Source organism: Rhinopithecus bieti, unplaced genomic scaffold (genome assembly GCF_001698545.2).
Source record: "Rhinopithecus bieti isolate Rb0 unplaced genomic scaffold, ASM169854v2 scaffold_19615, whole genome shotgun sequence".
In the NCBI taxonomy this organism is placed as follows: Eukaryota; Metazoa; Chordata; class Mammalia; order Primates; family Cercopithecidae; genus Rhinopithecus; species Rhinopithecus bieti.
In genome coordinates this window covers 84,585-107,496 of record NW_016809466.1, presented here as the reverse complement: position 1 = coordinate 107,496, position 22,912 = coordinate 84,585, and the positions used below count along the sequence as shown (strand labels likewise).

At 50.0% G+C, this 22,912-nt stretch overlaps 1 protein-coding gene across 4 annotated transcripts in view; it reads left to right on the top strand.

Moving 5' to 3' along the window:
* The window catches only part of SLC2A11 (solute carrier family 2 member 11), a 28,747-nt gene extending 5,835 nt beyond the window's left edge, over window positions 1-22,912 (top strand). For 3 of the 4 annotated variants that reach the window (XM_017889490.1, XM_017889489.1, XM_017889491.1), the window contains exons 3-12: window positions 6,538-6,698; window positions 13,706-13,830; window positions 14,916-15,045; window positions 15,595-15,743; window positions 20,056-20,243; window positions 20,356-20,466; window positions 21,319-21,420; window positions 21,496-21,571; window positions 21,847-21,974; window positions 22,193-22,912. In XM_017889490.1, coding sequence (XP_017744979.1) covers window positions 6,538-6,698; window positions 13,706-13,830; window positions 14,916-15,045; window positions 15,595-15,743; window positions 20,056-20,243; window positions 20,356-20,466; window positions 21,319-21,420; window positions 21,496-21,571; window positions 21,847-21,974; window positions 22,193-22,393 — 1,371 coding nt within the window. In that variant the 3' untranslated portion in view covers window positions 22,394-22,912. The remainder of the gene's footprint in view (window positions 1-6,537; window positions 6,699-13,705; window positions 13,831-14,915; window positions 15,046-15,594; window positions 15,744-20,055; window positions 20,244-20,355; window positions 20,467-21,318; window positions 21,421-21,495; window positions 21,572-21,846; window positions 21,975-22,192) is intronic. The other variant, XM_017889492.1, reaches the window with a different exon arrangement.

The following is a 22,912-nucleotide window of genomic DNA, read 5'->3' as shown; positions in this document are numbered from 1 at the left end:
TCTCTGTGTCGACTGCCCCTGTCTGAGTGGGTACTGGCTAACAGCTGCCCACTGAGGGGCTTCAGCCAGGCATCCACTTGGTGGCGCTTTCTGCCACAAGTTTGTCTCCATTGGGTTGGCCCACAGGTTCCTGCAGGTTCAAACTAAGCATACATCTTCCCCCAAACCTGCATGTCCTCCTGAGTCCCTAATCTCAGCGGATGATTCCATCTTCCACCTAGTGATGGGGGGGTCAGCGTTGACTTCTTTTTGTCTCTTGAACACCAAGTCCTTCCTAACTACCTCTAGAATCCAGCCACTTCTCCCCATGTCTCCACCACATTCCCAGTTCTGGCCCAGCCTCCTCACTGGCCTCCTTGCCTTCAGCCTCTCCCCATCCTGATCTCTTCAAGTCGCTCCCCTGCTCAGAATTGTTTTTTTTTTTTTTTGAGATGGAGTTTTGCTCTTGTTGCCCAGATTGGTTTGCAGTGGTGTGATCTCAGCTCACTGCAACCTCTGCCTCCCGGGTTCAAGCGATTCTCCTGCCTCAGCCTCCTGAGTAGCTGGGATTACAGGCATGTGCCACCACGCCCGGCTAATTTTGTATTTTTAGTAGAGACGGGATTTCTCCATGTTGGTCAGGCTGGTCTCGAACTCCCAACCTCAGGTCATCCGCCTGCCTCAGCCTCCCAAAGTACTGGGATTATAGGCATGAGCCACCACACCCGGCCTCATGAATGTTATTTATAAAGTAGCTAGTGGAGGTTAAGTTTCCGTGTTCAGCGGCGAGGCCTTGAGCTACCAGGGCCTCAGCTTCATGGAAAAAGGAAGAAGAAATTTTAAAAAGCCAACTGACCAAAAGCAAGCCGGGCAGGCAGATCTGACCAAATGAACCCCTCGGTTTCACTGTCTCACACCTCCGCTCCCCCAACCCTGATACCAAAGCAAGTTAAGTATAGTTCCTCAAATGCCTATGACACAGCCCTTCCTCTAAGCCTCCTTCCATGGAGGGGCCCTCTCTGTTCCACCTGTAGAAGCCCACCCCAGATACCACCACCTTCTTGAAACCTTCTTCCCTCTCCAGCCCTTGGTGTAGGCTGTCCTCACTCATGCTGTGTGAGGGCTGTTTTGTGTCCATCTCCTCTCTCCTGCTGATTCACTCTCAGCATCTGAGTCATCTTTGAATCTCCGGCACTTGGTCGTAGCCTGGCCCGAGCCGATGTTCTGTGAGGGTCTGTGGAAAGGATGGGTCTTTCAGCCCCAGTGATAGAAGCCCACCTCTAACTTGCTTAAGTAAGAAGGGCAAGTACCTAGTCATAACTGGGAATGATGGGATATGGGGCCTCACACAGCACTGGGGGAGAGCTGCAGGAACCAGGCCCCAGGACAGAACTGTGGCTGTCCTGCCCCTGATTTTCCTCTCTCTGTTTTTTTTTTTTTGTTTGTTTGTTTGTTTTAAACAGAGTCTTGCTCTGTCACCCAGGCTGGAGTGCAGTCATGCAATCTCGGCTCACAGCAACCTCCACTCCGCCCCAAGCTCAGGCGCTCAAGCGATCCTCACACCTCAGCCTCCCAAGTAATTGGGACCACAAGCGTGTACCACAAAGCCCAGCTATTTTATTTGTATTTTTTAGTAGAGACAGGGTCTCATCATGTTGCCCAGGCTGGTCTCAAACTCCTGAGCTCAAGTGGTCCGCCCACCTTGGCCTCTTGAAGTTCTAGGATTACAGGCATGAGCCACCGTGCCTGCCTTGGCCTTGTTTTCATACCCAGTTGGGGAGCTGCTGTCACCAGATTCACTTCCTGCCAGCTGAGAACTCCCCCAACCAACAAAAGTCTTCCAGATTAGCTCATGTAGAAAGGCAGGGAAGAGCCTGAGGGGCTGGTTTGGTTTACATGTCCACTCCCAGACCAGTAATGTGGTCAGGAGGCTGGGATGCTCGGATTGGCCAGACCTGGGCCAGGTGATCACCTTTATGGGGGAACCAAGAGCTGTACTTGACCATGGAGAGAACTTCCTCCAAAGTAATAGTTGTTAGCAGAAGATAGAGATGGGAATAAAAAGAATGATAGCAGCCCAGCCTCTTAAAGCAAGGGATGAGAATTTAGAAAGGGAGGTCTGAGCTGGCTGCATTGGTTTATTTATTTATTTATTTATTTATTTATTTATTTATTTATTGAGATGGAGTTTTGCTCTTGTTGACCAAGCTCGAGTGCAATGGCGTGATCTTGGCTCCCTCTGTCACCCAGGCTGGAGCACGGTGGCGAGATCTCAGTTCATTGCAACCTCTGCCTCCCAGGATCAAGTGATTCTCCTGTCTCAGCGTCCTGAGTAGGTGGGATTACAGGCGCCTGTCACCATACCTGACTAATTTTTTTGTATTTATAGTAGAAGTAGACTTTCCTCATGTTAGCCAGGCTGGTCTCAAACTCCTGACCTCAGGTAATCTGCCTGCCTTGGACTCCCAAAGTGCTGGGATTACAGGCGTGATGCATTGGTTTATTTATTCATTCATTCATCAAGCATTTGAGCACCCACTTCAGTGCACACTCAGACTAGAGAGGGGTCCATCCCGGGCTGGGCAGGTCACTCAGACCTTACCTCCCACGGCCATCACCAGCCCCCACAAAGGAGACTTTCCTAGGCTCAGAGGCCTCCCCTACCCTGCTGAATAGTGTTAAGTTCTAATTGTTAAAGAAAAAGTTATTCAGGCTGGACATGGTGGCTCATGCCTATAATCCCAGCACTTTGAGAGGCTGAGGCAGGCGGATCATTTGAGGTCAGGAGTTCGAGACCAGCCTGGCCAACATGATTAAACCCTGTCTCTACTAAAAGTAGAAATATTAGCTGGGCATGGTGGTGCGTGTCTGTGATCTCAGCTCCTCCAGAGGCTGGGGCAGGAGAATCGCTTGAACCCAGGAAGCGGAGGTTGCAGTGACCTGAGATCTCGCCACCGTGCTCCAGCCTGGGTGACAGAGGGAGACTCCCTCTCAAAAAAAAAAAAAAGAAAAAAAGACTGGGCGCAGTGGCTCACGCCTGTAAACCCAACACTTTGGGAGTCTGAGGCAGGTGGATCACCTGAAGTTGGGAGTTCCAGACCAGCCTGAACAACATGGAAAAACCGCATCTCTACTAAAAATACAAAATTAGCCAGGCATGGTGGCACGTGCCTGTAATCCCAGCTACTTGGGAGGCTGAGGCAGGAGAATTGTTCGAACCCGGGAAGCAGAGGTTGCAGTGAGCCGAGATTGCGCCATTGCACTCCAGCCTGGGCAACAAGAGCAAAACTCCGTCTCAAAACAAAACAAAACAAAACTATTCAATGACACTTGTCAAAGCACACTAATGAAGACTTTATTCAAGAGGTGGCAAGCACTAGTTGGAGGGACCATGGCAATGGGGTCCTGCCCTGAGGCAGAAAGATTGGATTCAACTTCAAATACAGCATGGGCAAGTGAGAACTGATAGCCGAGGAGTAGAGTGGGGACAGTGGTTGCACAATGACTAAGAGGATCATCAGGCGTTTGTGGGGGATTCTGGTTAAATTGACCCAACAGGATTCTTGTTGAGCGCAGGCCAGGGTAACCAGACATCATGGAGGATGGCAGAGGATAAGGAGGCCGATTAGATTTTGAAAGTGATCAGATGTGGAGGACGAGGATTCTAGCTAAATCAACTTAGCAGGACACTTGCTAAAACTGAACAAGGCAGAGATGAACACAGAAGTCCAAAAGTTGAGACCTAGTTGAAAAAGCGCTCAGAATACTGGGCGCAGTGGCTCACCCTTCTAATCTGAACACTTTGAGAGGCCAAGGTGGGAGGATTGCTTGAGCCCTGGAGTTTGAAATCAGCCTAAGCAACACGCAAGATCCAGTATCTACAAAGAAGTAAAAAAATATTCAACAGGGCGCAGTGGCATGAGCCTGTATTTGCAGGTACTTGTGAGGCTGAGGTGGGAGGATGGCTTGAGCCCAGGAGTTCGAGGCTGCAGTGAGCTATGATCATGCCACTGCACTCCAGCCTGGACAACAGAGGGAGATCCTATCTTTATTTTTTTATTTTTTATTTTTTTTTTTTTTAGAAGGAGTCTCGCTCTGTCACCCAGGCTGGAGTGCAGTGGCCAGATCTCAGCTCACTGCAAACTCCGCCTCCCGGGTTTACGCCATTCTCCTGCCTCAGCCTCCCGAGTAGCTGGGACTACAGGCGCCCGCCACCTTGCCCGGCTAGTTTTTTGTATTTTTTTAGTAGAGACGGGGTTTCACCGTGTTAGCCAGGATGGTCTCGATCTCCTGCCCTCGTGATCCGCCCGCCTCGGCCTCCCAAAGTGCTGGGATTACAGGCTTGAGCCACCGCGCCCGGGTATCTTATTTTTTTTAATTTTTTTTGAGGGACGGGATGAGACGGAGTCTCGCTCCGTCGCCCAGGCTGGAGTGCAGTGGCCGGATCTCAGCTCACTGCAGCTCCGCCTCCTGGGTTTACGCCATTCTCCTGCCTCAGCCTCCTGAGTAGCCGGGACTACAGGCGCCCGCTACCTCGTCCGGCTAGTTTTTTTGTATTTTTTAGTAGAGATGGGGTTTCACCGTGTTAGCCAGGATGGTCTCGATCTCCTGACCTTGTGATCCGCCCGTCTCGGCCTCCCAAAGTGCTGGGATGGAGACCCTATCTTTGAAAAAAAAAAGAGCTTAGAAAACTCTGAGGAGAATCTTTGTCAATGGTCACTCTTGAGGAGTTCCAGCCAATGTCGGGGAAGCTGGCCCTGGTCCCAGCTCCTGTGGACAGTTCCTCCCCCGAGAGGCAGCTGGTGGGCACTAGGCTGCCAGTCATTGCCCTGAGCTGGGCAGGGGAGAGCTGGCCCAGCACCTGAACCCACTGCCCTCCCTTGTGTTCTGTTCTGTCGGGAGACCTGCAAATGGCATTTCTTTTTTTTTTTTTTTTTTTTTTTGCAAATAGCATTTCATCGCTAACCAAGAAAAGAGTGTCCATGTCTTCCCCACTTCTTTCCTAACCATGTGACTTCCCTTCACTCACCTGAGGTTTGGAGTCTGGGGAGTCCAAACTACCTGGTACAACCCTGACCCATGGCTAAAGCTGTGAACAAGTCATTTCACCTCTCCCTGAGCCTAATCCCCAGTCTTGACAGTGACCAAGGCTGAGCATGGTTGCTCATGTCTGTAATCCCAGTGCTTTGGGAGGCTGCTTCCCAAAAGTAGTGAAACCCCGTCTCTACTAAAAAAATACAAAAAAATTAGCCGGGCGTGGTGGCAGGCGCCTGTAGTCCCAGCTACTCGAGAGGCTGAAGCAAGAGGATTACTTGCCAAGATTGGTGCAATCTTGGCTCGCTGCAACCTCCACCTCTCGGGTTCAAGCAATTCTTCTGCCTCAGCCTTGCAAGTAGCTGGGATTACAGGTGCCTGCCACCACACCTGGCTAATTTTTTTTTGTATTTTTAGTAGAGATGGGGTTTTACCATGTTGGCCAGGCTGGTCTTGAACTCTTGACCCCAGGTGATCCACCCATGTCTGCCTCCCAAAGTGCTCTGATTACAGGTGTGAGCCACCGTGCCTGGCCATGGAATTTCTTGAGTGATAGGAGCATCTTTTGTTATTTGCAATGAGCCCCATTTCATCATACCTGCACATATGCTAATGAGGTGACAGGGTAGGGCCACTAGACTGCCTCAGGATGGAGCTGGTCACCAAAAAGACCAAGAGATTAGAGGGTCAGAATGTTCAGTCCCATTCACAGAGCTCTGGAAAAGGGAGAGGAGCTGAAGATATAAGGTCTATAAAAGCTCTTGAACAACAAGATTTGATGAGCTTCCAGGTTCGTGAACACATTGAGGTGCTGGGAAGGTGGTGTTCCTGCAGGGAACATGGAAGCCTCTAGCAACCTACTCCCCCAGGACCATGTCCAGTGTACCTTTCCCATATGGCTGTTCATGAGTTGTATCCTTCGTAACAAACCAGTAAATGTAAGTAAAGGGCCTTCCTGAGCTTCGTGAGCCATTGTTGCAAATTATCAAACCCACGGAAAGGGTCCTAGGAATCCCCAATTGATGGCCAGTTGGTCAGAAGTACAGGAGACCTGGTCTTGCAGTTGGCATCTGAAGAGGGGACAGTCTTGTGGAACGGAGCCCTTTGACTTGTGGGATCTGATGCTAACTCCAGGTGGATAGTGTCAGAATGGGATTCCATTGTAGTACACCAGCTCGTGTCCGGAGAGTTAGAGAATTGCTTGATGTGGAAAAAATCCACATATTTGCTGTCAGAAGTGTTGTGTGAGTAGGGAGAAATAGTGTTTTTGCAGAGAGGGGCAAATGGGGCATGTCCAGTGCTAGGCTCTGAGGGATATTGAGGGATAAGAACCAGCATGGTGCCCTGCACAGGGGAGGTGCTCAGGTGAGTTGGTTCCTGCTCCACGGGGAGCTCAGAAGACACGGTGCCTGTTCTCATTGCCTGTTCTGCAGAAGCATGGAACCCTGTTGGGGAGAAGGCTTGTCTTGTCTAGTGCCCCCATGCCCCCGTCCCCAGAAGGCTGACTGGCATTTCTGTCCACAGCACATTCAGGAATTCACCAATGAGACGTGGCAGGCGCGTACTGGAGAGCCACTGTCTGACCACCTAGTTCTACTTGTGTGGTCCATCATCGTGTCTCTATATCCCCTAGGAGGCCTCTTTGGAGCACTGCTTGCAGGTCCATTGGCCATCACGCTGGGAAGGTAAGTGTACCTGTGTACCCCCTGAATGCCCTTTAATGAGGAGTGCTGCAGCCTGCAGGCTGAGGGACATGGAAGCAGGAAGAGGCTTGGCAAGCTCCAGGCCCAGATCAGCTCCTCATCCAGCCTCTTACTCTGCCTGGAGTTTCACCTTGCAAGACACATCTTCCAGGATTTGGTAGAGCAAACAGTCCTGTACTATGAAAGAGAGAGGACTCCTGGTTTCTAATTTCATGTCTGCCAACAAGTGCTAACTGACCTAAAACAAGTATTTTCTTCCTGGGCATCACTTTCCTCCTGCGTATCTAATGCAGTTCTTGCATTGCAAACAACACAAACTGACTCTGATTAACAGAATAAAAAATGTAATAGCTCGAAGGACACTGAGGCAGCTCATAGCATGAAAGGAAGTTCTTAGAAGCCAGGCCTGGCCAGGCAGGGTGGCTTACCCCTGTAATCCCAGCACTTTGGGAGGAATTACACTAAGGAGGAAAGATTGCATGGGTCCAGGAGTTTGAGACCAGTCTGGGCAATATGGTGAGACCCCATCTCTACAAAAAATTAGCCAGGTATGGGCTGGGCGCAGTAGCTCATGCCCGTAATCTCAGCACTTTGAGAGGCTGAGGCGGGTGGATCACCTGAGGTCAGGAGCTTCAGACCAGCCTGACCAACATGGCGAAAACCCATCTCTACTAAAAATACAAAAATTAGCAGGGTGTGGTGGCACACTTCTGTAGTCCCAGCTACTCAGGAGACTGAGGCAGGAGAATCATTTTACCCCACAAGGCAGAGGCTGCAGTGAGCCAAGATCATGCCACTGCACTCCAGCCTGGGCGACAGAGTAAGACTCCATCTCAAAAAAAAAAAAAGGAAAAAAAAAATCAACCAGTTATGGTGACACATGCCTGTGGACCCAGCTACTCGGGAGGCTGCAGCAGGAAGATCACCTGAGCCCAGGAGATCGACGCTGCAGTGAGTCTTGCTTGTGCCACTGTACTCCAGCCTGGATGACACAGTGAGCCCCTGTCTCAAAACAGCTGGCTTACTAGCGATCTTAGTCTATTTTTGTTGCTATAACAAAATAACTGAGACTGGGTGATGTATAAAGAACAGAAATTTACTTTCTCACAGTTCTGGAGGCTGTGAAGTCCAAGATCAAGGCACCAGCAGATTCAGTGTATGGTGAGGGCTGCTCTTTCTGCTTCTAAGGTGGTTCCTTGTCCCTGTGTCCTCACATGGCAGAAAGGGCGAATGCTGTGTTCTCACATGGTAGGAAGACAAAGGGGAAAAAGGCAAAAAGAGCCTGCCTAGTTCCCTCCAGCCCTTTTATAAAGCACTAGTCTCATCAATGAAGGTGGAGTTCTCATGGCCTAATCAATCTCCGAAAGGTCTACCTCTAAATACTGTTGCATTGGAAATTAAATTTCAACCTGAATTTTGGAAGAGACACAAACCATCAAACCATAGCACTAGCACAAGATCAACAAGACTGGATTAGACCACTGGGGCTCATATCTGCACCGTGGGGAGTAGGGGAACAGTCGCAAACAAAAGTGGGGCTCTTCCCACGAAGACAGAGGTAATAACTATTGTGTGGCTGTCTCATGATACTTGGTACAGCTGGCATAAGCATGAAAGGAATTAAAAATTCAAATTTAGCACATATGCCTATTCTAATTATGTCAAATGTCTGTTCCCCTTCTTCCATTCAGCAGCTGACTGGAGCTCTGAAATGTGTTGCCATCTTTGGGTGCTCAGGGTTGGTTGCATAGGGGAACAGGTGGGTTAGTCATCTCGGTGCCAGGAAGCCCCTATTGTTGAGTCCATGTACGTTTTCTGTGCTTTCTACACTATTTGCTTTGTTTATCACCCAACTGAGTAAGCACCAGGATGGTCAAGGAAGGCAGTTGAATGCCATCTACAGATAGAAGGTCATACTGTCCATGATTGTGCATGATTATGAAGAGCCTCTTTGCAGCAGGAAGGGGATTCTGATAAGCAGAAACATATTTATGTATACTTTCAGGTTCTGGGTTATTTATTTATTTTTTTGAGACAGAGTTTCGCTCTTCTTGCCCAGGCTGGAGTGCAATGGCATGATCTTGGCTCGCTGCAACCTCCACTTCCCGGGTTCAAGTGATTCTCCTGCCTCAGCCTCCCGAGTAGCTGGGATTATAGGTGCCGCCACCACGCCTGGCTCATTTTGTATTTTTAGTAGAGACGGAATTTTCCATGTTGGTCAGTCTGGTCTCGAACTCCTGACCTCAGGTGATTCACCCACCTCGACCTCCCAAAGTGCTGGGATTACAGGCGTGAGCCACGGTGCCCAGCTATATTTTCAGGTTCTGGGCTAATTTTAAAAGATACACCCACTTAGTGTTTCCCTGTACCTCCTTGAAACCAGTCTTCAAATTCTGCTTCATCTAAGACTGTCTGTCCAACCAAACCTTTTGAAAAAGGGACAGGCTGGGTGTGGTGGCCTGTAATCCCAGCACTTTGGGAGACTGAGGCGGGGGGGGGTTCACCTGAGGGTCAGGAGTTCGAGGACCAGGCCTGGTCAACATGGTGAACACCCCATCCTCTATCTAAAAACTACAAAAATTAGCCCAGGCCGATGGGTGGGCCGACGCCTGGGTGAATCCAGCTACCTCAGGAGGCTGAGGGCAGGGAGAAATTCACTGAACCCGGGAGGCAGAGGGTTGCAGTGAGCCAGAAGATCGTGCCACTGCACTCTAGCCTGGCAACAAGGGAGTGAGACTTCCAAATCCTCAAAAAAAAAATAAAAAAAAAGAAAGACTAAAAAGAGGCAAAGGGTCCGATGTACGGCTGGCCCGGCGCAGTGGCTCATGGCCTGTAATCCCAGGCACTCTTGGTGGTGAGGCCCAAGGCAGGCAGGATCATGAGGGTTTTGGGGAGATCAAGACCATCCTGGCTAACACGGTGAAACCCCCATCTGCTACTAAAAAAAATTACAAAAAAATTAGCCGGGCAGGTGGCGGGCAATCTGTAGTCCCAGTCTCAGTAAGGCTGAGCCAGGGAGAATGGCGTGAACAACTGAAGCAGGAGAATCACTTGAACCTGGGAGGCAGAGCTTGCAGTGAGCCCAGATTGCGCCACTGCACTCTAGCCTGGGTGACAGAGCGATACTCTGTCTCAAAAAAAAAAAAAAAAAAAAAAAAAGTCCATGCTAAAAAACCTGTCTATAGGATAGGTTTAAGTCCTTCAATACCTTTTAGGTCCAAACTGATGTGAGTGACATATTCATGGGAAACTTTGGGGCCCACATTGGGCAAGTTTGGTTTATACCACTTCTATTCAGTGACGGAGTGCTACAGGGCACACTCAACCTTAGTAGGAGGGTGTCATACAGCACCCAGTTATGATAAGTACATGGCCCTGTGGCATCCCGCAGCCTGGTGTTTATTCCCCACTAGTGCCTAGTGACAAGGCCAGGAGCTCTTTCTCCTTAAGAGGATAGCAGGCTGGGCATGGTGGCTCATGCCTGTAATTCCAGCACTTTGGGAGGCCAAGAGAAGAGGATCTCTTGAGCCCAGGAGTTTGAGTCCAGCCTGGGCAACATAGCAGAACCCCATCTCTACAAGAAAAAAAGAAAAAATTAGCTAGGCATAGTGGCGTACACCTGTGGTCCCAGCTACTCAGGAGTCTGAGGTGGGAGGATCACTTGAGCCTGGGAGGTCGAGGCTTCAGTGAGCTGTTATAGCACCACTGCACTCAAGCCTGGGTGACATAGTGAGACCCCATCTCTAAATAAATATAAATAAATATATATTTATATATATATGAAAAAATGTATATTTATTTATACACATGAAAATATATATATATATAATATGTATATATAAAAGAGGCTAGTAATTTGCTGAAGGAGAGTAGCTCAACTTAAAAAGCTTTGGTTTTGCATTGTGACCTCTTTTTAGAGTATTTTAACTGCCACTTTGAGCACCACAGGCTCTCCTAAAGCTAAAGGGTTGAGTGGCAGAGCTCTTTGAGCTTGGCTTGGGGCCGTGATCGTGTATAGTTGCTAGTACTCTGCAACGTGAATTTGGCTTCGACCCACTAGAGAAATACTTCTTTTGCTTAGCACCACTCAAAACTGCCAGGTTTTCAAGTCACCTGATAAATGTGCCAGGTCATGACACCTGATGTGGTATTCCGCTGCCTCCAAAATGGAAAGAAGCTCTCAGAGGCTTGTCCCTCCTCCTTAGAGGAAGGGGACTATGTTGCAGCAATTTGTCATGCACTTTGGAGAAAATACACTGCCACCTCTTAGTCCTCTAGACCTCAGGAACTTCGTTGGAGTGGCAGCCCCCTCGTCTCGTTTTAATCTTCTACTCTTTGTCACAGTGTACCTTACCAAGGTATCTAGTGCGCTTGCTGCTTCCTCTTCTCCAGGTCCTTTCTGTGTGAACTCATCAAAATAGTGGGACAGCAGCATGTCCTGTGGGATGCACAGGTCCCTGTGGAATGGACTGTCGCCCATAGCTGGACAGCTGCTATATCCTTTTTTTTTATTTTTTATTTTTATTTTTTTTTGAGACAGAGTCTCGCTCTGTCACCCAGGCTAGAGTGCAGTGGCACGATCTCGGCTCACTGCAACCTCCGCCTCCCAGTTCAAGCAATTCTCCTGCCTCAGCCTCCTGAGTAGCTGGGATAACAGGCGCCTGCCACCAAGCCTGGCTACTTTTTGTATTTTTAGTAGAGATGGGGTTTCACCATGTTGGCCAGGCTGGTCTCAAACTTCTGACCTCATGATCCGCCCACCTCAGCCTTGCAAAATGCTGGGATTATAGGCGTGAGCTGCTGCACCCGGCTGCTGCTATATACTTAAGGCAGGTCAGTGGAGGTGTATGACTTTTCCTGCAAGGTGAATGCTAAGTGTTTTTGGCAATGTCTGTGTATTGAAATGGAGCAAAGTGCACTCACCAGGTTGAAGTACTTAATTATTATTAATGGATTTATTAATTCCAGTGAGGAAAATGTCTATCATTGTAATTATAATTATTAGTTACAATTGGAGTTACCACTGGATCAAGCTTGTTATAATCTACTGTCATTTTTCATTCTCTAGACACAAGACACACAGGCTTTGGCTCATGTTTTATCACCAATGTGCTGGTCACTTTGAGCAGAACACTGGCCACTTCCGGTCTTCGGTTTCCCTCTCAGTACAGTGAGCTATACCATCACAGTGAGCTCTCCTGGGTGATCTGTATGACAGCACTTCTGAGCTCAATATTAGGAGCTAAAGCTAATGCTTCATCATGATGGAACAGGTGACATTTCCAATGGCCCCTCCTTGGATTGGTGTCTGTCCCATTGATCAAGGCATTGAGACATACAGCCATTCTGAGTTGTGAGAAGCGACTCTGTAATACATGGAGGAAAATATAAGGAAACTCTACTTGATTATCTATGCATCCATTCCTTCACTCTAAAGTCCCTGTTCTTCCTCCCTGGAGTTGTATTGAATCTGAGAAATTACGTATTAGTACCTTCATTGTTGTTGTTAAGACAGAGTCTCACTCTCTCACCGAGGCTGGAGTGCAGTGGCGTGATCATGGCTCACTGCAGCCTCATACTCTTGGGTTCCAGCAATCCTCCCACCTCAGCCTCTTGAGTAGCTGAAATTACAGGTGTGCGCCAACATGCCCAGCTAATATATATATATATTTTTTGAGATGAAGTTTCGCTCTTGTTGCCTAGGCTGGAGTGCAATGGCGCAACCTCGGCTCACCACAACCTCCACCTCTCAGGTTCAAGCGATTCTCCTGCCTCAGCCTTGAGTAGCTGGGATTACAGGCATTGCCACCACGCCTGGCTAATTTTGTATTTTTTTTAGTAGAGACGGGGTTTCTCCAATTGGTCAGGCTGGTCTCGAACTCCTGACCTCAGGTGATCTGCCTGCCTTGGCCTCCCAAAGTGCTGGGATTACACGCGTGAGCCACCGTACCCAGCCTAATTTTTTTGTATTTTTTGTAGTGATGGGGTTTCATAATGTTGCCCTGGCTAGTCTCCTGGGATCAGGTGATCTGCCCGCTTCAACCTCCCAAACTGTTGGGATTAAAGGCATGTGCCACCATGCCCAGCCCAATTTTTACATATATTTTAAAAATTATGTGTTCCAACAGACCTATAAGTGTAGGAACTCTCATCTCATTTGATAGCAAGGATACCAGGACTCAAAGTAGTTAATGGCATACTTGAGGTCATGAACTAATGAATGACAGAGTCAGGATTTAAATTCAGAGTCTTGGCTGGGCGCTGTAGCTCATGCCTATAATTCCAGCACTCTGGGAGGCCAAGGCAGGTGGGTCACCTGAGGTCAGGAGTTTGAGACCAGCCTGGCCATCAGGGAAAAACCCCATCTCTACTAAAAATACGAAAATTAGCTGGGCGTGGCGGCATGCGCCGGTAATCCCAGCCACTCTGGAGGCTGAGGCACAGGAATAGCTTGAACCTGGAAGATGGAGGTTGCAGTGAGCCAAGATTGCACCACTACATTCCAGCCTGGGTAACAGAGCAAGACTTTGTCTCAAAAAAAAAAACCAAAAACAAAAAAAATGAAACTCCTGGGCTCAAGCAGTCCTCCCACCTCAGCCTCCCAAGGTGCTAGAATTATAGGCGTAAACCACCACCCCTGGCCAGTCCCTTCATTTTCAAAAAGTCTGGGGAGAACAATACTTAATCTGAAGGGGGAAAGCCATACCACATAAATTCTGTTATTTCAAGCTTTGCTGTAGGCAGAAAGGAGAGTAATTGGGGTGCATGGCAGGGGAGGGGAGTGGGAATACTCACCTCAAGGCATACCATAGGTGAGCCTAGGTATAATGGTCATTTCCGTTCATGCAGTTTAGACTCTTTGAAACACAAATACACACACACGTGTGTGTGTGATTAGGGCTTGTTAGAGTTGCAAAGAGTGGTCCCCAAGGATGGCCCCTCCGGACTGAGCCACAGCCTCTCTTTCTGTGTGTTTCACTTCCCCTAAGGAAGAAGTCCCTCCTGGTGAATAACATCTTTGTGGTGTTGGCAGCGATTCTGTTTGGATTCAGCCGCAAAGCAGGCTCCTTTGAGATGATCATGCTGGGAAGACTGCTTGTGGGAGTCAGTGCAGGTATGGAGTGGGGGCTTCTCGTCCTACCTCTCTATGCCTATTTATTCACAAATTCATTAATTCCTTTTATTTCATTTCTTCCTTCATTTCCTCCCTTTATTTATTTATTTATTTTATTTTATTTTTTTGAGATGGAGTCTCACTCTGTTGCCCAGGCTGGAGTGCAGTGGCGCTATCTCGGCTCACTGCAAGCTCTGCCTCCTGGGTTCATGCCATTCTCCTGCCTCAGCCTCCTGAGTAGCTGGGACTACAGGCTCCCACCACCACGCCCAGCTAATTTTTTGTATTTTAGTAGAGACGGGGTTTCACCGTGTTAGCCAGGATGGTCTCGATCTCCTGACCTTGTGATCCGCCTGCCTCAGCCTCCCAAAGTGCTGGGATTACAGGCATGAGTCACTGCGCCCAGCCTCATTTATTTATTTTTTGTTTATGCCTACCTTTGTCACAAAAGGATGAAATATAGTTTATCTTAAAAGACTCATATGACTAGATATTTAAAGTAGGTACAGAACAATGGAAAAGTTGTGTAGGGATGGGGGAATAAACATCTGCAAACTAACACTAACAGAGGTCCCATGTTTGAGTAACACTCTAAGCCATGAGCTTCCTGGCAGCCAAAGTATAAAGGGATATAGGATGAGTTTTCTGATCTTCCCTCAGAAGCAGAATGGCCTGGTAGGTACTCCTCGGTTTGTGGGGCTTTTCATGTGAGAGAGCAGAATTTTGAGCACATCCACCTGGGTTTTTAGGGGCTCCAACACAGCTCCCTTAGAGCCCTTCACACTCAGGCCCCAGTGATGGGACCTAGGAAGTTCCCATGAACATGTGGGACTGTGGCCAGGGACCAGGATGGGAGCGGATCTGAGAAAGCCTCTCTCAGAAGTTCTGAGGAGAGAGTTGGGATCCTGTTGACCCTTCAGCAGGTGAAGCAGAGCCCCTCAGAGTGTGGGGGCGAGGATCAGCCCTCAGTGCCAGGATCTAGTTGAGTGGCTGGACAGTGCTGAGTGGGGCAGGGGAGACAGGCCAGTGTCGTGGAGGGAAGTCCCAGCTGGTGGCTGATGTGCCTCTGCTGTGCACATGTCCAGGCGTGAGCATGAACATCCAGCCCATGTACCTGGGGGAGAGTGCCCCTAAGGAGCTCCGAGGAGCTGTGGCCATGAGCTCAGCCATCTTTACCGCTCTGGGGATCGTGATGGGACAGGTGGTTGGACTCAGGTAAGCACCCCTCCCCCACATGCATTGAGTATTTCGGAGATACCAGTAAAAACCTTTCTTCACCTAAATGTCTCCCCTGCCCACTAGTAGATTAAAGCATTGTTGCTTTGCATGAAGGCATCGAATCCTCTATCCACATCTCTGCTGCCAATTCACAAAATGGGTATCAGTCAACATACTGCAATGTGAATCACCTTTTCCTGTCCTCTCCAGGTCAGGGAGCAAAGAACAGGTCTTGACAGAGGAGAGGGTAAAGATTTGGGCTTTCAAAGAGAAACCTGTTCCAGTCATTCCAGAAAAAAGAGGAGAACGCAGAGTCTGGACTCTTGGGAAGGGGAGTTGCTAGGGATGAGGTGGGGCAGTGTCCCTGTCCTCTCTTGGTGCCAGCCTGGGTGGGAGGGATCTTGATGTTCAGACCCAGACTTGGATAGGAAGAGGCACGGGGCAATTGCAGACCCTCTGCAGGGAGGTGTGCAGGTGGGCAGGAGAGCAGGGTGGTAGGACTCTGGCAAAGAGGAATCTGGCCTGGCCTCTCCTTTGCCTCCTTAGGGAGCTTCTAGGTGACCCTCAGGCCTGGCCTCTGCTGCTGGCCAGCTGCCTGGTGCCCGGGGCGCTGCAGCTCGCCTCCCTGCCTCTGCTCCCCGAAAGCCCGCGCTACCTCCTCATTGACTGTGGAGACACCGAGGCCTGCCTGGCAGGTGAGTCTCTGTCCTTGGGCTCCCAGACTGCCTTGACCAAGGGGTGCATCTCCTCAGAGTATATGGGTCCCCATTTCATAGGTTTCATTTATTTATTTCATAGGTTTCATTTATCAAGGAAGAGCTCTCTTTGTGTCCCAGTTTCATGATCTGCCCATACCTGCCTTCAGTCAGAACTCTTATCAAGTGGCTGTCCAAACTGCCAGGCAGCAAAATGGATCAGACGTAGCCACAGTTATTCAAGAACTCCAGAGTGGTGTGGAGAAACATGCGCACACACACATACACACACACACACGGTCAAACACCTGTGCAAGACCTCACCTACCCAATGCCAACTGGGTGATGGTCATCTTATCAGTCAACTATGGCTACAATAAGAATGCCTAAGGAACAACTGCCACATTTCTGGTTTAAAGCAACAATTATTTACTGCATCTTTTATTCATTTGCTTGCCTGGCTGGCTGCGCAGCTCTGCTGATCTCAGCTGGGCTACCTCACAGCATGGGGCGGGGGACAGGGGCAGCGGTGAGGTTCAGCTGCGGCTTGGCCGGTCTGGGCTGGTCTGGACTGGAGTCATTCAGCTTTGCTACACTTTCTGTCCTCTCACTTTTGTTACCAACGGGTTAGCCTAGGAATAGTATGATGATGGCAGAGAAACAAGAAAGCAAATCCAGTTGCATAAGTGCTTTCCAAACCTTTGGTCCCCTCCTGCCATTAACATTCCATTGGCCAAAGGGAGTCAGTCATGCTGCCAAATCCCAAGTCAAGGGATGGGAAAATTGATGGCATATCCTCTCCCATCGCAAGGGGTATGGATTTAAGGAGGGGTGAAGACCAGAGCCCATTAGCCCATTAGTGTACTCTTCTCTGTCACCACGGCCACAATTATTACTTACGTCTCTCGTCTGTGCAAAATGTGTTCAGTCCCATCCCAGGATCCCCCAGAGTCTCATCCAATCATGGCATCAGGCTTGAAGTCCCAGATCTTACACCACATTAAGTCTATATGGGCCTTTTCTTGATCCAGAAACCTAGGATCTAGAAAGATAAGTCTTCCTCCCTTCCCACACTCAGCGTGCAATGGTGAAAAGTAAGATGAGGTAACCGGAATTAAAGCTCTCATTTCAAAAACGAGGAAGCAAGGCAGGCATGGAGCAGTCACTAATCTATAACAATTCTGAAGTGCCCCTAGGAAAATACGGCCATGTCCCCTGCCTTGGGGGCAGGGAGTATTCTTTGTTCAAGTTCCGGCTCTGTCCCCTGCCCCCTAGGAAGGGCACCCCAGGCCACGGTTCTTTTTTTTTTTTTTTTTTCTTTAATTTTTAGAGACAGGTTCTCGCTTGTGCAGGCTGGAGTACTGTGGCTATTCATAGGCATGACCCCATTGTTGATCAGCATGCAAGTTTTCTTTGTTTTTGTTTTGGTTTTTTGGTTTTGTTTGGAACAGGGTCTTACTCTGTCACCCAGGCTGGAGTGGCGTGATCTCAACTCACTGCAAGCTCCGCCTCCCAGGCCCAAGCAATTCTCCCACCTCAGCCTCCTGAGTAGCTGGGACTACTGGCCCGTGCCACCATGCTTGGCTAATTTTTTTTTTATTATTGTATTTTTTGTAAAGATGGAGTTTCACCTTTTGCCTGGGCAGGTCTCAAACTCCTGAGCTCAAATGATCCATCCTCCTTGGCCTCCCGAAGTGCTTGGATTATAGGCATGAGCCATTGTATCCAGCTAGCACGGGAGTTTTGAACTGTCTCATTTCCAGCCTGGGCCAGTGCATTCCTCCTTAGGCAGCCTGGTGGTCCCTGCTCCTGGGACGTCACTATATTGATGCTGAACTTAGTGTAGACACCTGATCTGCCTAGCGTACTACAACCCAGAGCTCCTGGGCCCAAGTGATCCTCCTGCCTCAGCCTCCTGAGTAGCTGGGACTCTAGGCACACACCACTATGCGTGGCTCTCCATGCTTCTTGCGTCTGCCCTCTGAAATGTTTTTCCTTTTCTATCACCTTCCTTGATTCCTTCTGAAGAGGGCATTGCACAGTGTGCTGCTTTTGATGGTTGAGCAAATTTCTCAGCTTGCTTCCTGCCTAGAGAGTTGGGGCAGGCCAGGCACCATGGCTCATGCCTGTAATCCCAGGGAGGCCAAGGCGGGCAGATCACGAGGTCAAGAGATCGAGACCAGCCTGGCCAACATGGTGAAACCCCATCTCTACTAAAAATACAAAAATGAGCTGGGTGTAGTGGCATGCGCCTGTAGTCGCAGTTACTAGGGAGGCTGAGGCAGGAGAATCGCTTGAACCTGAGAGGCGGAGGTTGCAGTGAGCCAAGATGGTGCCACTGCACACTGCACTCCAGCCTGGTGACAGAACGAGACCCCATCTCAAAAAAAAAAAAAAGAAATAAAAGTTGGGGCACAGAAGTCTTTATATTTCAAATTGTCCTGGTCTTTTTTTTGTCCAAACTGGCAGAGCTTTTGCCAATACAACTTTCTAAAAAATGATGTGAGTTTTCTATGTATTTGAGGTTTTTTCATGTGCCAACAAACCACGCTCACAATTACTTTTGAGACAGGCTTCTCTCCCAAGGCCTAACTGCTGTTATTTAGAGTATGTCAGGCTACCCTGAAGCAACGCCCGCAAGCCTCCTAAATGCCCCCTTTTCTAGCTGTGAGGGTCTATGAGGCACTGCTTTAAGCCACATGCTTGATTTGATCTTTACTATGAGTCCATGGCTTCCTGGCGGTGCTCCAGATTTGATCTTTGCTCACAGGCTGTTACTTAATTTGGGATTCTTTTGCTAGCTGGAGAGGATAGAGGCGAGAAAACATTTTTGTTGTTGTTTTCAACTAACCCAGCGTTTCTGAAATATGTATGTTTAATTAAATTTTGTTGCCTCTGAATTCTGTTTGCAAACTGGCCAGTTATTTTCTGAGTTAATTCTTCATGTCTTACAGCAAGCTTAGAATATTCATTTAACAGCAACCAGTTCATGCTTTCAACATTTGGAGTTTTCTTTGCTCAAGTCCATAAGTTCATTGAGCCCGTTTTCTTTCTTCCATGTTACTGCACTATATAACATAGCATTTCATTTCTTCAACCTCATCGCCATCCTCTGCCTGGTCTTGGAACTAATACCATATTTCACAGGTCTTTGTTATGGTAGCACCACTCCTGGTGCCAATTTACTGATCAGCTTTCTATTGCTGACTAATAGACAATCATAACATCTCGGTGGTAAGCAAAAACAAACAAAAAAAGCAATTGTTTAGCCTAAGCCTCTAAGTCCTCTGGGCTGCGCTGATCTAGGATGGTTCTGGCTGATGTCTCTGCTGATCTTGGTCATTCCTGCAACTGCAGCTCAGCTGGGCATTGGCTGATCTAGAACAGTCCCAGCGAGGGTGGCTCATCTGGGCCCCTTTGGCTGTCCATGTCTCTCTTTTTTTTTTTTCTTTTTTGAGACAGAGTCTCACTCTGGTCCCCCAGGCTGGAGTGCAATGGCACGATCTTGGCTCACCACAACCTCCGCCTCCTGGGTTCAAGCGATTCTCCTGCCTTAGCCTCCTGAGTAGCTGGGATTACAGGCGCCTGCCACCACGCCCGGCTAATTTTTGTATTTTTAGGAGAGACAGGGTTTCACCATGTTGGCCAAGCTGGTCTCGAACTCCTGACCTCAGGCTCACCTCTGCCTCCCAAAGTGCTGGGATTACAGGCTTGAGCCACCGCGCCTGGCCGATGGCTGTCCATGTCTCTTGTCATCCTCCTGGCTAGCCTGGAATGTTCTCATGGTAGCAGAAGAGCAAGTATAAGTGAGCAAGGCCTCTTAAGGCTTAGGCTGGAACATGGCACACCCTCACTGCAGCCTCATCCTATTGGCCAAGCCCGGAGCCAGGAGCAGGGATGTAGGCGGTACTTGCCCCTTTAGTGGGAGGAACTGCAAAATCACACAGCAAGCAGCATGGGTGCAGGGAGGGGTGAAGAACTGAGTTTGATAATGTGCTGCAATAGTCATGATATGTCCGCAGAACCCCGAGTTTCTTTCTAAAGCCTTTTTTCATCCACGGTAGCAACACCCCAACAGCCCTGAGAAATGTCAGGGCCAGGAAGATCATCTCCATCTGACCAGGGAGGCAAACAGACACAGAGAGATTGAGAGAGACAGAGGCAGAGAGAGAGACACACACACAGAGACAGACACAGAGACAGAGAGTGAGCCAAGAAAGAAAGGAATGGTGTGATGGAGGAGAGGGTCCCTGTGGGGGGACCAAAGAGGGGCTTGGGGAAGGGGAGCTCAGTACCCTCTTCCCTGGCTCAGCACTACAGCGACTGCGGGGCTCCGGGGACTTGGCAAGGGAGCTGGAGGAGCTGGAGGAGGAGCGTGCTGCCTGCCAGGGCTGCCGTGCCCGGCGCCCATGGGAGCTGTTCCAGCATCGGGTCCTGAGGAGACAGGTGACAAGCCTCATGGTGCTCGGCAGTGCCATGGAGCTCTGCGGGAATGACTTGGTGAGACCCCTGCCCCACCCCACGCCCTGGGCCCCGGAGGCTTGGTGTTGCAGGCTGCTGGGAGCCATGGGAGGTGGAAGGGAGCCCAGGCCTGAAAGCCATGCTCTCCCAGATGTACGCCTATGCCTCCTCCGTGTTCCGGAAAGCAGGAGTGCCAGAAGCGAAGGTCCAGTACGCCATCATCGGGACTGGGAGCTGCGAGCTGCTCATGGCGATTGTTAGTGTGAGTCTGGAGGGTGCCCTTCCTCCACCAGCCCTTGGGGGAGGGACTCCCAGGTCCTCTGCATTAAACCAGTTTACACTCCAGCTTATGGTGTTAAAATGCAGTGAGGGGCCGAGTGCAGTGGCTCACACCTGTAATCCCAGCACTTCGGGCCGAGGCGGGTGGATCACGAGGTCAGGAGTTCGAGACCAGCCTGGCCAACATAGTGAAACCTCGTCTCTACTAAAAAATACAAAAAATTAGCCGGACATGGTGGCGGGCACCTATAATCCCAGCTACTCGGGAGACTGAGGCAGGAGAATCACATGAACCTGGTAGGTGGAGGTTGCAGTGAGCTGAGGTGGTGACATTGCACTCCATCCCAGGCGATAGTGCTGAGGTGGGATCAGGAGTTCGAGACCAACCTGGGCAATGCGGTGAAACCTGTCTCTACAAAAAATACAAAAATTAGCTGGGTGTGGTGGTCTTTGCCTGTAGTGCTAGCTACTGGAGAGGCCGAGGTGAGAGGATCACTTGAGCCTAGCAGGTTGAGACTGCAGTAAACCAAGATTATGCCACTGCACTCCAGCCTGGGCTGGACCAGCGAGGCCCTGTCTCAATCAATCAATGCAGTGAGTTAGAGAGCATCTATTGTTTGCGGGTCACTTCCAGCACCATTTTGAGATGCGGAAACTGGCTGAAGTTGGGTGATTGATTGACCAAGTTCCTTTAGGAAATTAATAAAGTCACATTGAAGCAATAAACTACCCCCACCTCCACCACCAGCTTTCTCAGGAGACCCCTTCCCATTGCCTGTCCCATACCTCAGTGACCATGGCTGGGTGCATGGGTCTGCGCTTTCTTCCTTTGAAGTGTGTGGCAGTCGAGAGGATGGGTCGGCGCGTGCTGCTCATCGGTGGGTACAGCCTGATGACCTGCTGGGGGAGCATCTTCACTGTGGCCCTGTGCCTGCAGGTAACTGGGGTGGATGAGGGCTGGAGGGTCCAGGCTGGGCTAACTTCCACCTCACCCCTGCCCCGTCCACGGCAGAGCTCGTTCCCCTGGACACTCTACCTGGCCGTGGCCTGCATCTTTGCCTCCATCCTCAGCTTTGGCATTGGCCCTGGTGAGTGGGCCCAAGGGGCTCTGGGCATCCATCATCACATAGAAGGAGTGATGGGTAGCTGGGTGCACAGTGGTAGTGTGAATGCAATGTCCCCTACGGGCCCTCAGAGACCACCTCATATTGGGGCTTCTGGGAGGGAATGGCAGGAGGAGAGCCCTGAGGGGTCCCCCATACAGACTGGGCCTCGGCTCCCACTCCCATGTCTGGGCTGGGGTAGGGGAGAGGCAGGCAGGGAGCCCTGGCCAGCAGACCCCTGTCCCTGCCCCCCCTTCCAGCTGGAGTGACGGGGATCCTGGCCACAGAGCTGTTTGACCAGATGGCCAGGCCTGCTGCCTGCATGGTCTGCGGGGCGCTCATGTGGATCATGCTCTTCTTGGTCAGCCTGGGATTTCCCTTCGTCATGGTAGGCCTGCCCCTCCCGCTGGGGGCCCTGCCTTAGGCTGTGTCCCTGTCATCCTGAGAACCCCAGCGGGGGGCTTCCATCCAGGGAGACTGAGACTGAAAGGGAGGGGTCTTAGGGGAGCAAAGAGGGGGGCAAATCCCTCCTCACAACCTGTCATGGGCCTTCCGTTTGGGGCTGATGGAGCCACACCAGGTCTTGGGGTCTCTTTCAATCCACAGGAGGCCTTGTCCCACTTCCTCTATGTCCCTTTCCTTGGTGTCTGTGCCTGTGGGGCCATCTACACTGGCCTGTTCCTTCCTGAGACCAAAGGCAAGACCCTCCAAGAGATCTCCGAAGAATTACACAGACTCAACTTCCCCAGGCGGGCCCAGGGCCCCACGTGGAAGAGCCCGGAGGTTATCCAGTCGACAGAACTCTAGTCCCAAAGGGGTGACCAGGGGCCAAAGCCAGCTGCTGTCCTGTCCTCTGCTTCCTGCCAGGGCCCTGGTCCTCACTGCCTCCTGCATTCCTTTGTTTAAGGAGTGCTTATTGAGCACCCTTTGTGTGCAGACATGGCTCCAGGTGCTTAGCAATCAGTGATGAGAGTGGTGTTCCAGGCTAAAGGGAATTAACTGACAGAAAATCAGTAACAACATAATTACAGTCTGGTTGTGGCAGCTCATGACTGTAATCCCAGCACTTTGGGAGGCCAAGGTGGGAGGATCAATTGAGGCCAGAGTTTGAAACCAGCCTGGGTAACATAGTGAGACCCCCCTATCTCTACAAAAAAATATAAAAAAAAAAAAAATTGAAAAATGAGCTGGGCATGGTGGTATGTGTTAACAGGTCCAGCTACTCAGGAGGCTGAGGCAGCAGGATCACTTGAGTCCAAGAGTTCCAGGTAGCAGTAAACTACGATCACACCACTGCATGCCAGGCTGGGTGACAGAGGAAGACTT